Below are 16,619 nucleotides of genomic sequence, written 5' to 3'. Positions count from 1 at the left end.
TCAAGGGAACACCTGAGGTTGTCTGTTACGCTGGGAAGAATGGGATTTTCAAAGGGAAGAATCTAAGGTCTGATCATTGATGAGATCTAGGAGAGGACCTTGGTTAATTTATTTTTCTCAGTGGCGGTCTAGGTTGTGTTTAGTTGATTGGCTAGTTGGATTTTAAAGGCTCTGCAAGCCCTTTTGCACCTCAGGACAGCCTACAGGCAAAAGGCAAAAATTTAGCTTTAGGACGGTAACGCCTGGGATCTGAATAGGGAAGGCGGGGGAACCCGAAGGCGAACTTTCGATCAGCTCGGTCTCAGCCATTCTATACGCAAAGCCGTATAGCCGGTTTGAATAGTATTTTCAGTTACTTGAAAAGTGCAGTTTAAAATTCCTTTCAAAAATATAAAGTTTTAGAAAATGTGGAAGAAACTGGATCAGGGTCTTAGAAAGTGATTTTTTAAATTGTTTGACCAAAAAAATTCACTGTAAATACTAAGTTCACAGACACTGCTTTCCCCTATTTTCCATTGCTCGATTCACCCAAATCCTTTACTCTGACTGCCTGCCCACTGTTACGGAAAACTGAGACAACTATGTGGGTGTACAAACAAAATCAAATTTCCAAAACTTTTCTAGCTCCAGGTATTTGGATTTTCCTGGCTCGAAGTAAATCCTGAATTATCCATTTCCTCAGTTCTCCATGTCACTAGGTGCATCACTTAGGGTCACCTTCCAGTTTGCGTATACCTTCGCCCCACGGCGGGAAAATGAAAATGCAACCCCCCCAAAAAGCGTATGAATCACACATAATTAGGTGCTTTTAAAGACGTGTAAATACAGTTAAGGAAGAAATCGAACTATTCTATAACATGATAGTTCTTCCGACCATCCCAGGAAATCTGGATTCCAGTCTCCTTTGAGCGAACCATATGTTCCCAAATATTCTGCGCTGGAGAAGCAATGGAAATTTAGGGAGAGAAAAACGCACCTCTGATAGAAAAGTTTTAAGAGAACAGGAGGATAAAAGGTCTACAAGATGAGGCAGTGATCATGTGAGCGCGAGCTTTCGAACCACGGATCCGGATGGGGGAAAGCCCAGAGGGGCAGTCTCCCTTTTACTGTGACTCCTGCCAAACGCGCGCGCACACACAAACACAAGTACGCACGCACACACAGAGCCACGCGTTTGAAGTTATTCTTTAAACATAGCCCAGAAACTTTGGGACCGAAAGTGACCGGGGTGGGGCTGGGGGCGGGGGGAGAGGGGAGGGTTGCCGAAACCAAAAGTCTTGCACTCAACACCTGATCCTCAGTCTCGGCGTCAGCACAACTTCCCTACATCGAGCTGAGAAATGCGGTAACACTCGCCACGGGGTCGACCCGACTGCGCCTTTCCCCGCCCGCAGCTCCCAGGGACCGGAGGTGCAGCGGCTGCTTTCCCACGCTTGGAAACTACCCACTGGCTCTAAGCTTTCGCAAAGGACACCCCTCCTCCCAGTCCCCCTGTACCCCTCCCGTCCCGATCGCCTCTCGTTCTCCAGCCAATCCCGAGCGCCCCCGACTCTGTGAGGGGGCGGGCTGATGCTGCCCATCAGGAGCTTTTCGGTCCAATAGGCGGCGCCTGCGGGGGAGCCAAGCCGTGGGGGAGGGGGGAGGATGGGGTTACACCCGGGACAGAACGCGGGGGGGGGGGGGGGGGAAGGGGGCGTGCCTGGAGACTGGGCACTTGCGCTCGCTGGAGGTGGGGATTGCAGCGTGGGAAAGAGCAAGCAGGAACAGACCGCTGCAGCCACCGCCGTCGTGCAGCGCTCGCCAGGCTCTGCGCTACGCTGCGGACCACGGCGGGGAGGGGTGGGGGGGGGAAGAGGAGAAAAAGAAAAGCACCCGGGTGGGTATTTATTCCTCATTAACCGGCCTCGTGCATCTCCCCCGGTTCGCCAAGATGAAGCGACCTTGTGAGGAAACTACCTCAGACAGCGACATGGATGAGACGATAGACGTGGGAAGCGAAAACAATTACTCGGGGTGAGTGTCAGTAGCTCAGGTGGTGGGGAGCTGGGAAGGGGTTTCTCCCCATGGGAGCTGTTCTAGAGGTGGCTGGAGCTGGACGAAGGTGGGTCCCCTAACCTTCCAGCGTGGCAAAGGCTTTGTGGGAAACTCCTAATGTGAGTGAGCATCTCTTGCGAAATCTCGGGGAGTATCTACCTCCTGGGCATCCTGGAAGAGACCAGAAAACTTTTGCCTGTGAAGCCATTCCTGTTTAGTTGAGTAGTGGTATTAGGGAGTTTTATGGGGCATTGTATTGTTTTTGAGGATTGGGGGGGGTAATCCTTTGGGGGTGGGGTGGAACAAGAGGAAGGTGAGACGTTCTGAAATATGCCTGTTGTGAGAGATTTAATGAGCCATTGACTTCGGAGGCTATGGATCACCTGTAGCACAGTCAGCTGTCATAACCCCACTAGTGGCTTTGCAAAGGACTAGGTAAACCTCCGGTGTCCCAGCTCCTGAAGGTCCAGTCTGGAGCCCTTTCGAAAATGGGACTGCAGAAACAGGAAAAACAGGATGGTTACTTTTTCCTCTTTTCACCGAATAGTTAAAAAATGTTCACTAGAAATTTTGAGGTGATTTTAGAATGTCCGGACTTGGCTAGGTGGCACTTTGTGGAATAAGCATTTGTGACTTTAGCAATCCAGAAATAAAATGACCTTCTGTTATAAGGGTGCTTTCAGGCATCATCGTTTTCACTCTGGTATCAGCATGATTATTAGGGCTGAAAAAGAGTTGGGTCATGTTAGTAGAAAACAAATCACCACTTCACATGACAGAGTTACCTGGCATTTTAGTGCCAATGCAGGTCAAGTTATAATTGCTTCTAATTAGCATTCCCAGGAGCTGTTAAATTATTTACCTTCAACTAAGTGTCGTTCAGAGGTCAGGATTCTTGCCTCTTGAAAATTACTTTTCTTTGGTATTTTCACAGCAATCCAAACACCACAAAGCCAGAGATATTTGAAAAGTTTAAAAACTCTTCTGCTCCCAGTAGTTCTCAAAGTGTTATCTGAAGATGCAGGGGTCTTTGAGGTCAAAACTTATTTCATAATAATTCAAGATATTTTAATGATATTTTGATTTCTAATACAGTAAACATGGATAGATAACCCCTATAAATAAAAGTTTTTGGTAGTCCTCAATAATATTTGAGTATAAAAGTGTCCTGAGACTAAAAACTTGGAAAATTGCTCATCTGTCTTATCTAGTTATTTCCCAAAGTGCAGTATGTCATAGCTCAAAAATGAGGCTGAAGGTACAGAAGACATTGAAGAAAAGGAGGAATGTTTGAGGTAGGGGTGAAGAGGAAGGAGGGGGGCTAGTTACAGTGGAATTCTGAGATAGGAAGCAGTTCTGACCATTTCTGAAAGGAAACCACAAATAATAAAAACAGCAAATTCATGAACTTAAGATGTATGATACTGGTACATTATGAAAAAAGAAGTGACTTACTAATTAAGAGTGACCACAAAATGAATGAGACAGTGAAGTCAAGGAGGCAGTTCCCAGACTTTATAGGTAGGTTTAAACCTAGACTTGAAGACTCAAAGGTTTTCAACTATAGGGCCCAGATTCATTTTCAGAGTAAAGCAGGTTTATCTGGCCATTCGCCTTTAGTCTGATGAATGTGTGTTAATAACTTATTTGACTCATAGTATTCTGGAGTTAGGTACATATCAAAGTTTGCTTTTTTGTGTGCTAAGAAATAAAATAAGATAGCTTTTGTTTATTTTAATAATTGGATCTAAGGGAGAATGCTAGTGACACATGACCAGACTGTATCTGTTTGATAGCAAGACTTTAATGTGACCTTTATTTTAAAATAGCTTTGCTTTATCCAATGCCAGAGAGGGAAATGCTGTCAGACGTTAGCTGACTTTTGGAAAAAATCTGTCATGTAGAACTATGGAGTATCTAAACCTACATACTTTTCACTAAGTCTTTCCATAGTTGTTTCAGTGAGTTATAGGTAGATGCTCAAAATAGTGTTCTCTTATGGCCTTGATGCCAAGACTATCCATTAAAAGATGTAATTCAAACCTAGAGAGAGACCTGAAGGCCTAAAAAGCAAAACGTGGTAGAAATGAAGGAAGAGTTAAGAATAAAGGACTAAACACTTAGGGGAGTAGTGTAATCGCTGAATATTTAATAGGTGGCATCAGGTACCCACAAGGAACAATCATTGTGTTATGTAGCACCTGACACATTCTTACTGTTTCATAGGCAAAGTACGGGCTCTGTGATTCGATCAAATTCTCCGACAACAACATCTCAGATTATGGCCAGAAAGAAAAGAAGAGGGGTATGTGTACTGTTTTTCCCCCTTTCTTTGATTTCACCAAATCAGTCTAACATGTAACGTTGTATCTTTCCACTATTCGTGATTTCACTATTTACGCATTCATAAATTTTCTTGTGGTTTTTTTTTTTCCTTTTGGATAGATTATAGAGAAAAGGCGTCGCGATCGGATAAATAACAGTTTATCTGAGTTGAGAAGACTTGTGCCAACTGCTTTTGAAAAACAAGTAAGTTGCTTTCCCCCCTCTTAAAATTTGTGTATGTGCGCTCTCACACACACACACACAGATTCTCTCATCTGGTAATGTGGGTTCTTGTTAAGGCTCATTAAAATAATAGTGTATGTGTCCTGATCTGGCACAAAGCAGCCATTTCAATAAAATGCTTTGTTGTGGCAAAACTATTAAAAACATAATCCGTCATGAAGCCGAAAAACATTTCCATTCTTTTGCTTCTTTTTCCCTTAAGGGTAGGAGTGTTCATGCTTTCTCTGTTCTTTCTATGAATACCAGTAGTGGTTTTGTTTAAAAATGTGCTGCATGCAGTATGCTTCAAAAAAGAATGAAATGTAAATTACACTTCTGTCTCAAACTGTGTTTTTTTTTATTTAAACACTTTTTCTTATTAAAAAAGACAGCAACCCCAGAAATAGCATATCTAACCCACAATCTCAAAGTATAAATTGATTTACCAAGCCATTTACTTTCATTTTAATTCCTTGTTATTAGCCTATTTGATTTGAAGCATCCTTTTAAAAGTCTGGTATGGTCAAACTTGAGCATGTAATTAACCGTGCTCAGAATAGAAATACACCTTTAAAAAAATAAAAAGCCCTATGCACAAATAAGAAAGTAGAGCACTGGTCAGTTTCAAAGTTGCTTGCTTCATGGGTCAAGAAAAGTCATGTTTAAACTACCTATTCAAGTCTGCTGGCAGCACAGACACCAGAGAGCATCTTTCAAAGGACAGAAACATATGATGGAAATATTTTCAATTTAGTTCAAACCGGGTATGAGACAACAGTTATTTGTTCCATTTTATTGTTTATTTCATGAACACCACAAACATTATAATACAACCCCTACAAAGCCCTTGGAAAATACCCAGAAACTGCAGTTTTGAGTTATTAGTCACTCTCAGTGAAACTACTTGTACCGACTCTATGGAAAAGATTAACACTGAGAAAAAGTACAGCATGTAATACACTATTAATTATAAATTCTTAATGGGGGAAAAGCTACCAAAAAGACACTCATTCTATATCCTGAGTCTTTAAATAAGGGGAAAAGTAATGTAAAAAAAATAAAAGTAATTTTGATGAGGAATGCTTTGAATCCCTCTATGCTGTTATTAAAATATCAATTATCAATGCTTTTTAAAAAAATGTTCTGATTACTGAAAGTCTGTCCACAGTTATTAGGATCACTTGGTTTAGGAATTTTTTTGGTTTGTTAGATTTTTCTTAAATATTGACTTAAAACAACTTAAGCTTTAAAAAACAAACCTCTTTTCTCTGGCAGTAAGTTATTATAAACACATGGGTCTCGCATTTGCAGAGTTTGGTTACCAAGAACAGAGAGTTAGAACTTGTCATAGTATGATTAGAAGAATATTCTTTCATGGAATTAAGTAACTTGTGGACCCTCACTATGGACTGAGTTCTGGTACTATCCATTTAAAACAAGTAAAGCTTAGAAATCGAAACCAAATCTTAGCCTCTGTTTTGAAAACATAAGAATTTAATATGTTATACATTATCCATCCAGTTTTTGCTGGGAAGTCAAGCAGCCTTAAGAGATATCTGTGTGTTCAAGTGGCTTTTTATAGGTATCTTTACAAGGAAATAATTTCAACATTTTTAAATGTCTAAGATTCTACTCTGAAGGAGCTCACAGTCTAATTAAGAGGATGCATATACAAATAAATAATGGGGGGAAAAGTACTTCTATCTAATTCAATTATAGAGAAACTATCACATCTTTTAAAAAATGATTCAAAGATCCTTAAGAATTTAAAATACTATCCAGATTAGAACTTGAGTTTTCTTCTCATCTTTTGGATACTGATACACAGAGTGACACCTGCTGGTCAAAACTGAAAAGGTGTTTTGTTTTGTTTTTTTAAATTTGGGGGTTTTTTGGGTTTTGGTTTTTTTTTCTTTCATCCAGGGAGGGACTTTGCTGATAAGGAGCTAGCGGGTTACTTTAATGGCAAAATCATTTTCCATTTAAAAGTTGTTTTTTTTTTTTTTTAAAAATCAGTTTTAAGGGCAAAGTCATTAAAGTCATGTGTACATTGTATCTTATAATAAGTAATAACCTTACAATAACCTATAATACTATTTTAACATCCAAAGTACAGCAAAGGACATTTTTTCCTAAGGTAAAAAATAGATGCAAAGCTTTTTATCCTATACAACTGTACAGTTTTTAATTCAGTATTTTAATATGCATAGAAACATATGATATTTGTCAATATACCTAAAAGCCTTTTATTTATTTTTTGCATTTCATGAGGTAAGCTTTTATTTTTTTAATTAACTAATTTATGTTTAGTTTTAAACATTCACTTCCATAAGCTTTTGAATTCTCAGTTTTCTCCCCCTCCTTCTCCTTTCCCCTCTCCAAGACAGTATGCAATCTGATATAGGCTCTCTATATATTCGTATTAAACATATTTCCACATTAGTCATGTTGTAAAGAAGAATTAGGACCAATGGGAGGAACCACAAGAAAGAAGAAACAAAGGGGAAAAAAGCACAAATAGTATGCTTCAATGTGCATTCAGACTCCATAGTTCTTTTTCTAGATGTGGATAGCATTTTCCATCATGAGTCTTTTGGAGTTGTCTTAGATCCTTGTGAATTGCTGAGAAGAGCTAAGTCTATCAAAGTTAGTCATTTCATAATGTTGCTGTTACTGTGTACAATGTTCTCCTGGTCCTGCTCACTTCACTCAGTATCAGTTCATGTAAGTTTTTCCAGGTTCTAAAAGTCTTTTATAAGACGAATTATTTTATTAGTCTTCCAGTCATTCTTTAAAAGTAGATATGATAAGTAAGTATTACAAGCTATGGCATAGTATGAATAGTTACAGCTATTCAGTGATATACTATGAAGTCTGATAGGCATCTGAGATATATTTTGGGAAGAAAATTAAACTAATAATGCTCTGATATCAAAGAAAATTAAAACCGTAACATTAAGTTCAATGAACAATATACTAAATTAGAATCTACAGGATTTGTAAGGCTTTATTATTTTCTTCAAGGGATCTGCAAAATTGGAAAAAGCAGAAATACTACAAATGACAGTGGATCATTTGAAGATGCTTCAAGCAACAGGAGGTAAAAGTAAGTCACTTTCTCTCTGCACCTTTTTTTAAAATTTAAATATTGTAAACCCAGAGCTGAACAGTTCTTTAACATGCTGGGATGGGCAGTCCCAGATTAAAGCAGTGGAAATCAATGCTAATGGCAGGATTAAACTCGTGGGAAAGGACTGCTGGAACAAAAGAAACACTTGACCCTGGGCTTGTGTTTGCTTTCATAACACTGTGGGAGTAAAGGCTTCATTCACGGGCAGCCCAGTCAGAGATTTGTTTGGGGCTTCAGAAGAGCACTGAAATCTGCACTGGGAGACAAAACAAACACACAAACATCCAAACATAAACAGGAGGTTGGCAACAACCATTAGGCTGCACCAAAACCAGTGCTAGAATTTGATATGATGTAGGTATCTGAAAGGAAGTGAAAATTCTTTGTTGTTTTGGATAGCTTTTGTTTGGTGCAGGGTGGAGGGGAGTAGAAAGCTATTTTAAATAACCTATAATAAACCTGTATTTCCCACAATTAATGGAAATAACTATCTCCAGGTTCCAGGCCCCAGTTTTAGGTACTATGGGGAATGGGCTGGGCAGTAGTTTAATGAAGGTAAGAAGGAAATACTTCTATCAGGGATCTCTTTTTTTAAAAGACCTAAAATTCACCTACTAAGGGACAGAGGACCTATAAACACTCCAATTGCCTTACATGCACATCCCTCAGGTTTTATATGTAGCCTTTGTATGACTGTTTCCCTCTTAAAGGTCATGTCCATTAACCACCGTATAAAGCTGTTTAGGGAATACTCATACTGTATGATTTCTCTCAGGCCTTACCCTCCCAAGTACTGATTGGTGTAACTGTAAAGGACAGTGGACGAAGTTTAGTCAGGAGGCCTGGGGTTCAGTCCTATCATACCACTTACTGTGGGACAAGGATAACTCACTTAAAATAGCAATAAAAGCAACTGTACTACCTACCTCACAGAGTTGTTGTGGACCAAAGGCCTTTGCAAACTGTGAAGTGCTAGGTAGTCATAAAAGTAAGATCCAACCTCAGACACTAGTTGCAACCCTGGGCAAGTCACTTAACTTCTGTTTGGCTCAGTTTTCTTATCTATACAATGAGGATAATTACTAGCACCTACCTCCCAGGGTTGTTGTGAGAATCAAATGAGATAATAAATGTAAAGTACTTAGCACAGTGCCTGGTACATAGTAAACACCATATAAGTGTTATTATTATTACTAAAGTTAGGCATAATGAATAAAACCTTGATTCCTGTTTTACAAAAATGTAAACCAGAAGGATAAGATATATGCCCTGTCCTTGTGGCTGTTCAAAGAGAGGCTCCATAACTGCTTATCAGGAATGTTATAGGGAGGAATCATACTTTTAAGTAGGGGTTTGACTAAGGACCTCTGAGGTCCCTTCTGACTTTATTTTTGCTGATGAATAGAGTCTGGACCTATTAAGGTCAAATAAAAAGCTCTGACCTTAATAGGGCCAGACTAAGTTAGAAAGGACCTTTTTTTTTTCAGCCTCTGCTTAAAATCTCTGGTAGAAGCCAGGAAAGCCATTAGATTTACTGGAAAGAGCTAGGAACTAGGAGTTAAAAGTAGCTGAACATGAATTCTTGCTTACTAGCTGTGTCATCTTGGGCAAGTCATTTTCTTGGCTTCAGTTTTTTTATCAGTAAAATGAAGAGATTGATTATATGACCTCTAAGGCTCCTGCTAGATATAGATCTATGATCTTGTGAACTTAGATTATAAAAGAGCATATTTCCTTATTTCATACAGATTCTAAGATAGAAATGTTGGGAACAAAGGTAACTATTATTAGAAATTTCTTGTACCTCCATTGCTTTTCTTAGGTACAAAATTAAAAATTTAGCCTCTTCTATTCTCTTTTTGGCTCATTAAAATTATCACTGTACACAGAGCACAGTACTAGATACCAGGAAAAATGGCAGGATTTAGACGAAACAAAATCCTTCCTTCAAGGAGTTTGCAGTCTAGCTGGAGAATAAGTAAGATAAAATCACAGATAACCGCAATACAAAATAAAATTCTAGCTGTACTTCCTCGAAATGTGACTGGCTTTCTTATATTTGAATGGTTTATCATTTTGAGTCCTACAATTCTGAAGTTTGCCTTAAGAGAGAACGTTTATTTTTTTTTTTACAAAGTTCATACTGTCTGTTCCTGGTAGGTAATTTAAAAACTAGTTAGGTAGGTGATGCATAAAGGTTTGGGGAAGAAATAGGCAGTTATCATGTCTCTTAGCTGATAGAACATCCTTTGTCAAAGAATTTCAGCCTTGGGCTGTGACTAGGTTCTAACTTTTTTTAACAACTTTTTTTTTTTTACTTCTGTCTGCATTTGGCATTGGTATTATTTTAGTTAACATTAAAAAACAGCAAACTACTCAGGTCTGTAAGTTATATAATAAAGTATGGTGTTGGAATGTATTCAATTTATGGCTACAAAGGAAAATTTCCTGGGAGTTTCTGGAATAAATTGTACTGGCTCACCTTCTGTTTCCTTTGTAGCTGTGAACAAGCTGAGTAATGTTAGTTTCTAAAACCATTTGGGCTCTGTCGAATTAGAATAATGCTTCATTCCCTTGCCTCTGATTTTACTGCTTTGGGAGATTGCACCTTATGACTTTGTTAACTTGAGAACTTAGAAGATAATGAACTTTCCATTGAGGGCTCTTCTATTTCAGAAATATCTTTGCTTCCAGATCTAAAATGCAATTTGTTAATAGCACTATTAATATGTTAGGGGTAGTCATAGCTTTCTTTTGTACTTATCTCGTACCTTTCAGTTTGCCTAATTCAGGGGTGGGGAACCTCCAAGGAGCCTCAGGCCACATGTGGCCCTCTAGGGTGGCCCTTTGAATCGGTCACGGTTACGCCCAGAGGCACAAATAAGAGCCTGGACTGAGTCAAAGGGCCATACTCGAGGACCTACAGGGCCATATGTGGCCTTAAGGCCACTGGTTCCCCACCCCTATATTTATTAGGCATACATTTTTTTTGGTAAATCTATTTTTACCTCTAAATATGTTTCCAACATTCCAGACTTGTAGTTCTAAGTATGGAATTTTTAATACATGGGACGACTGTCCTCCAGAATGTTTTGAATGTAGAATGTTATGATGGTCACGGAATCTCAGAGTCAGAAGGGACTTCAGAGGACATCTAGTCCAACCTGTACCTGGACAAGAATTTCTTCTACCTCAGCCCTGAAAAGTGGTCATCTAGGACCTTTCTAGCAATTGACATTTATAACAGAAGCCACAAAGGATTTCTTCCCTGTTAAGTAGTTACAAAAGATGATAATTATGTATGATTACATTATCTCTTACATACACACACATGTATATACATATATACATAGGTTCATGAAAATATTTCATCCTAAGGGTGAAAAAATAACTGGAAATGGCATTAAACCAAGTTAGAGAGAACACTACTATATACTAGGATCATAGCTCCAGAGCTGAAAAGGACTATTCCCACCCTTCATTTTTTAGATGAAGAAATTGCAGCAGGTTAAGTGAGGATATCACACAAGTAATTGACACCAGAGATGAGATTTGAACCTGGGTCCTCTAGCTCCAGAGCCCATGTTCTTTTCATGGATTCCCAAATTCTAAAGATTACTCTGAAACAAAGTAGAGAATTTACTCCCATATCTATCCATCATTGTCCACTAATTTTGTTTTTTTTTCTATGATTTCATCAGTGGATAGAATGCCCAGTGTGGGAACCCCATTCACCAACCCTTATCATAATTTATCTAAAACCTTACATCCTAGGAATGTGTTTGAGGACCATTGAGGTTAAATGATTTGCCCACGGTAACACAGCTAAAAAGTATGTTTGGAGATATTTGAACCCTGGTCTTTCTGACTCCATACCCAGCACTCTATCGACTGTGTCACATTGCCTCTGTTTTCCCCGATATATGTAATCTATTCTACTTAACATACATTAGTTATTATGTTCTGACAAAGGAATGGTTTTACATTAACTGTGGCATTGTAGGAAGAACCATGGCTTTTACATTCATGGGATCATAGGTTTTAGGAGTCTTTAGAGACCATTGAGTCCAGCCCTTCTTATTTTTTAAGAGGTAAAGAAACATTCATTTCTGGTGGAATTGTGAACTGATCCAACCATTTTGGAGAGCCATCTGGAATTGTGCCCAAAGAGTTATGCAACTGCCTATAACCCTTTAACAGCAATACCACTTCTTGGTCTATTTCTGAAGATATCCAGGGAAAGGAGGGTGGGGGGAGCCTATTTGTTCTCAATGTTTATAGCAGGTCTTTGTGGTGGCAAAGAACTGGAAATTGCAGGAATGCCTATCAATTGGGGAATGGCTGAACAAGTTGTGGTATGTGATTGTGATAGACTACTGCTGCGCTATAAGAAATGATGAGCCCAGTGATTTTGGAAAATGCGGAGAGACTTGCATGAAATACTGAAGAACCAAGAACACTGTATACAATAACAGCAATATTGTTTTAAGAACAATTTTGAGTGAATAAGTTATTTTGACTATTATAAGTACCCAAATTAACTATAAAGGACATATAAAGAAAGGTGCTATCTGCATCCAGAGAAAGGACTGATAAATAGAAATATGTATAGGATAATTTCACACACATATATATGTATGTATACACATATACATACATATACATATATATATGTATATATATATATATATTTCTGTCTAATGGTAGCCATCTCTAGGGTGGGGGCAGAGGAGGAAAGAAAAAAAGGGAAAAAAGAAATTTCTGTGACTATTTTATTCTATATTTAAAAGGAATAGCAAGTTGTACATAATAGATTTGCAGTTTCGTGCACAGTCATCTTTTATCATATTATGTTTTGGAAATGCTTGTTGCTTGTGGTTTATTCCATAAATTAAAAATATATTTTTTTTTAAGTAAAGAAACTATCCCAGAGAATTTAAGTGATTTACCCAGGCTCCTATAGCTCATAAGTTTCTAAGGCAGTATTTGAACTTAAGTCCAAGTCCAAGGCTCTATTACCAGGGGTGGGGAACCCGTGGCTTTGAGGTCACATGTGGACCTCTAGGTCCTCAAGTGCAGCCCTTTGACTAAATCCAAACTTCACAGAATAAATCCCCTTAATAAAAGGATTTGTTCTGTAAAATTTGGACTCAGTCAAAAGGCTGCACGCAAGGACCTAGATGGCCACATGCGCATTATACTATTCTTCCTTCCATGTTTAGAAGATTTGAGTTCCTGGAGTGCCTTCGATAGCAGGCTAATGAGTCTGGGCTTTATCCTACAGCAGATGGGGAACCATTGAAAGTTGTAGCAAATAAAAGCTGCACTCCAGGAGAGCTGATCTAGAAGTATGTGGAGGGTCACTTGTAGAGGAGAAAAACTGGAGGCTGTGACTAATTAGGGAACCTGAACCACATTTCAGGCATGACATGATAAGAACCTGGGCAGACTTGAGACTATGATGATGTTATCAGGATTAAGAAGAATTATATGTAATATGAAAATAAGTAACACAATATCACTTAAATAAATAAACTGAGGCCTAGTCCAACTTACTACCCATGTGAACTTTGGCAAATCACTTAGCCTCTCTTGGCTTCAGTTTACTCACCTGTAAAATAAGGGAGTTAGAATAGATGATCTAAGGTCCACATGTTATGATGGTATGACTCACCTTTGAGCCAGTTGGAAGACTCATTTCAGGTTTGTGTATGAGTGTATATACATGCACTCGTTAGACTGTTCTTGGAAAAGTACCAAATGGACTATGCTTAAGAATGAGCAGCATTTATAATGAAATTCAGTGAAGTTAAGAATTCCATTAGGTATCTTATACCATTAAGCCATGTACTGGTTGGCAGAAAACTGATTAATATAGCTCTTCAAATTAGTAACTGAATTACACACAAAAAACTCATTTTGTTTCCACTGAGACTTTTTTCTTCATGAGGAGCACTGACAAGATGTTTTCAGTTTTCTGTTAAGTAATACAACATGTCAAGATGCACTTATAATTTTACTAAGCAGACAGCATCCTAATAAAATTGCTAAAGAAAGTCCCCAGACTGTCAGAATGTATGTGGTGTTTAGCATCTAGGTTATAAAGGCCAACACCAGAGAGAAAGGGGCAGGATGTTATAGGCAGACCCTTTAATCTTCAATCTATGTTGTATGTAAAGGAGACAGACTCTAGAACTCTTATTACTATGAAAAGGCCTGCCATGGAATTCCGCTCTCCCACAGCACAAGAAAAGAGTGATAGCATGTTTTTTGAAGAGTCTGAAAGATGAATGTTCTTAATTTCTTTTCCCACTATGATACTTGGTTGCAGGAGCTGTTGCATACTGTCTTGCTGCAGTTTGTCACATGTGTAAATTACCAAATACACTTTTGAAAAAACTTCTCTGAAGCTAAAAATACAAATATCTGTCCTAAGTGTTTAGAAGGAATAGATTCTCGCTAAATCTGAGCAAGGACAAAGTGGAACATTAGCTGGTATTTGCTCTCACTGCTTTTTGTTTCTCCTTTCTCACTCTTTCCCTCTCCCACCTTTTTTTTCTTTTTCCTTCCCCCATTCTATCTTTCAGGTTATTTTGATGCCCATGCACTGGCCATGGATTTCATGAGCATTGGATTTCGAGAATGCTTAACTGAAGTTGCAAGGTACCTGAGCTCAGTGGAAGGTCTGGACACCTCGGATCCCCTGAGAGTTCGACTTGTTTCTCATCTCAGCACCTGCGCGTCTCAGAGGGAGGCAGCTGCCATGACCAGCTCCATGGCCCACCACCATCATCACCCTTTGCATCCGCATCATTGGACAGCTGCTTTTCACCACCTCCCTACAGCCTTGCTTCAACAACACGGACTGCATGCCTCAGAGACCACGCCTTGTCGGCCATCCACGGCATCAGAAGTGCCTCCTCCTTCCCACGGCTCCGCTCTTCTCACTGCCACTTTTGCTCATGCCGACTCTGCGCTTCGAATGCCTTCCACAGGCAGCGTGGCTCCCTGTGTTCCCCCTCTCTCTACTTCTCTCCTGTCCCTCTCCGCTACCGTCCATGCTGCTGCTGCAGCAGCCACAGCAGCTGCTCATAGCTTCCCCCTTTCCTTTGCCGGGGCATTCCCCATGCTCCCACCGAATGCAGCAGCGGCAGCCGTAGCAGCTGCAACAGCCATCAGCCCACCTTTATCTGTGTCAGCAACTTCCAGTCCCCAGCAGACAGGCAGTGGAACAAACAGTAAACCTTACCGACCCTGGGGGACAGAAGTTGGAGCTTTTTAATATTTCCTGGAAGCTTTCTACTAGACTTTTGGCAGTAGTAACTGAATGTCCTTCATTTCAGAGTCAGCTTAAAGGCCTGCACCCTGCAGCCATGACAGATGCCTGAAAATCCACCAAGAAACAAAAAACACTGTTTTTAGACCCACATCTCACAAGAAGAAATGATATTACCTGTTTTCTTCTTTGTTTTTGCTTTAGGCATCTTGTTAACCAACATCAGTGAGCTTTTGAAAATGTCACATTCTTTTTACCGTTTAAAAGTTTATGAGGGAAATATACAGATTCTAGAGATAATCTTCCAGCTACACATCTTCATGTTTGTGGGTTAGGAAAGAAAATACTCCATGGAATTCTCCTGAGGCTGGATGAAAAAAAAACCCAACATGATTTAAAGTTTCTTAAGTGCCTGAACTATTAAATATTTTCTTCATAAAGGAATAACATTGCACATGAAAAGAAGGTAGAGAGGTATGGGTTAAGAAATGAAAAGGGGGGAGTACTGCATTAGGCTACAGACATTTGATACATTTCCAGAGAAGAGTTAAAACCAACAGATTTATTTAGCTTAAAGGGGTGGCTGAGAAATAATTTTCAGGTTGAAAGGCCTAGTTTTATCTTACCTAGTTTACTTTCTTTGTACAGACTTGCCAGGTGGTGACATCTAGCATAGCGTTGGTATAAGCAATTATCCTATCAGTGCTTGGATTAACAAACAATTCAGCACCACTTGCAAGCCTTCAGGCGCTTTTTTTTTAATTGGCTTAATATATGGTGCTTCTTTATTAGTGCACCTATATGTATGTAACTGCCTACTGAGTGCCCACTGGAGGATATTTGATTCATGCCAATACAAAAAAACTCCTTTGTAAGATGTTAAATTAACTTATTTAGTTGCATTTGGACTATTTTTATATATATTATATATACTTTTCATTGCCTCCTGATAACATGCAAAATCTTTCTGTTACCTATGAGGGAGATTGTAATTTCTGGGGACAACAGATGATGAGATGGGTAGGGAGCATTAGGAAAAGAAAAGGCACTATTTTTTTTTAAGTTGCTCTTTCCCAAATTCACAAATTTCATCTGATTCCAAACCAAGATGAATGTATTCAGTGTAATGCCAGTAAATTATTTTATGTCCATACCCAGACAAATAGTGCTACACAATGGTGTTTTGGTTTGGTTTTTTTTTTTTTTGCTTTTGTTTTATGACATAAAATAATCTCTTAATACATTGAATCAAGCACGTGAGATTTTATGTTTTGGAAAATAAAGACACAGCATGTATTATGCACTTGATTTCTCTGCTGTGTGGAGAAAGCAATAAACATTATGAGAATGTTAAACATTATTCAAAATATACTTTAAAATATTTGTTTTAAAAATACTGTACCTAGTCTTGGTTTTTGCATTACTTTGTAACTTTTTTCTATGCAAAAGTCTTTACATATCACTAATTAAATGAATTCTTTTTTTGACTGTTGTTATGGATAAATTGAAATTGTTTGCTACTGCAGAATGGAAAAAATGTAGGTAGATTGAAAATTAAGCCTAGTTTCCCTCATAATCTAAGCTAAGACTTTTCCCTTTTCTAAATTATTTTAGCTCATTTTTGTTGTAATT

The 16,619-nt window shown here is 38.8% G+C and overlaps 1 protein-coding gene and 1 pseudogene across 1 annotated transcript; one reads left to right on the top strand and one right to left on the bottom strand.

Moving 5' to 3' along the window:
* LOC118857659 overlaps nt 1–309 on the bottom strand; it is a 72,225-nt pseudogene extending 71,916 nt beyond the window's left edge.
* A 1,422-nt stretch (nt 310–1,731) lies between these two features.
* On the top strand, nt 1,732–16,383 carry HEY2 (hes related family bHLH transcription factor with YRPW motif 2). The gene is made up of 5 exons (XM_036765997.1): nt 1,732–2,013; nt 4,261–4,339; nt 4,480–4,563; nt 7,606–7,687; nt 14,299–16,383. Exons 1-5 carry the CDS (start codon nt 1,931–1,933, stop codon nt 14,991–14,993), a joined length of 1,023 nt encoding a protein of 340 aa, XP_036621892.1. The 5' UTR covers nt 1,732–1,930; the 3' UTR covers nt 14,994–16,383.
* Nucleotides 16,384–16,619: the final 236 nt, after the last annotated feature.

Source organism: Trichosurus vulpecula, chromosome 7 (assembly GCF_011100635.1).
Source record: "Trichosurus vulpecula isolate mTriVul1 chromosome 7, mTriVul1.pri, whole genome shotgun sequence".
Taxonomy (NCBI): domain Eukaryota; kingdom Metazoa; phylum Chordata; class Mammalia; order Diprotodontia; family Phalangeridae; genus Trichosurus; species Trichosurus vulpecula.
The sequence above is the reverse complement of the archived record's forward strand: the minus strand, read 5'-3'. Positions and strand labels throughout refer to the sequence as shown.

Bases quoted from the DNA above. Each gene is read 5' to 3' on its own strand.
- HEY2 (XM_036765997.1), top strand. From the start codon at position 1,931: ATGAAGCGACCTTGTGAGGAAACTACCTCAGACAGCGACATGGATGAG. The intron at 4,340-4,479 runs GTATGTGTACTG...CCTTTTGGATAG, and splicing joins CCAGAAAGAAAAGAAGAGGG to ATTATAGAGAAAAGGCGTCG. The intron at 4,564-7,605 runs GTAAGTTGCTTT...ATTTTCTTCAAG, and splicing joins CAACTGCTTTTGAAAAACAA to GGATCTGCAAAATTGGAAAA.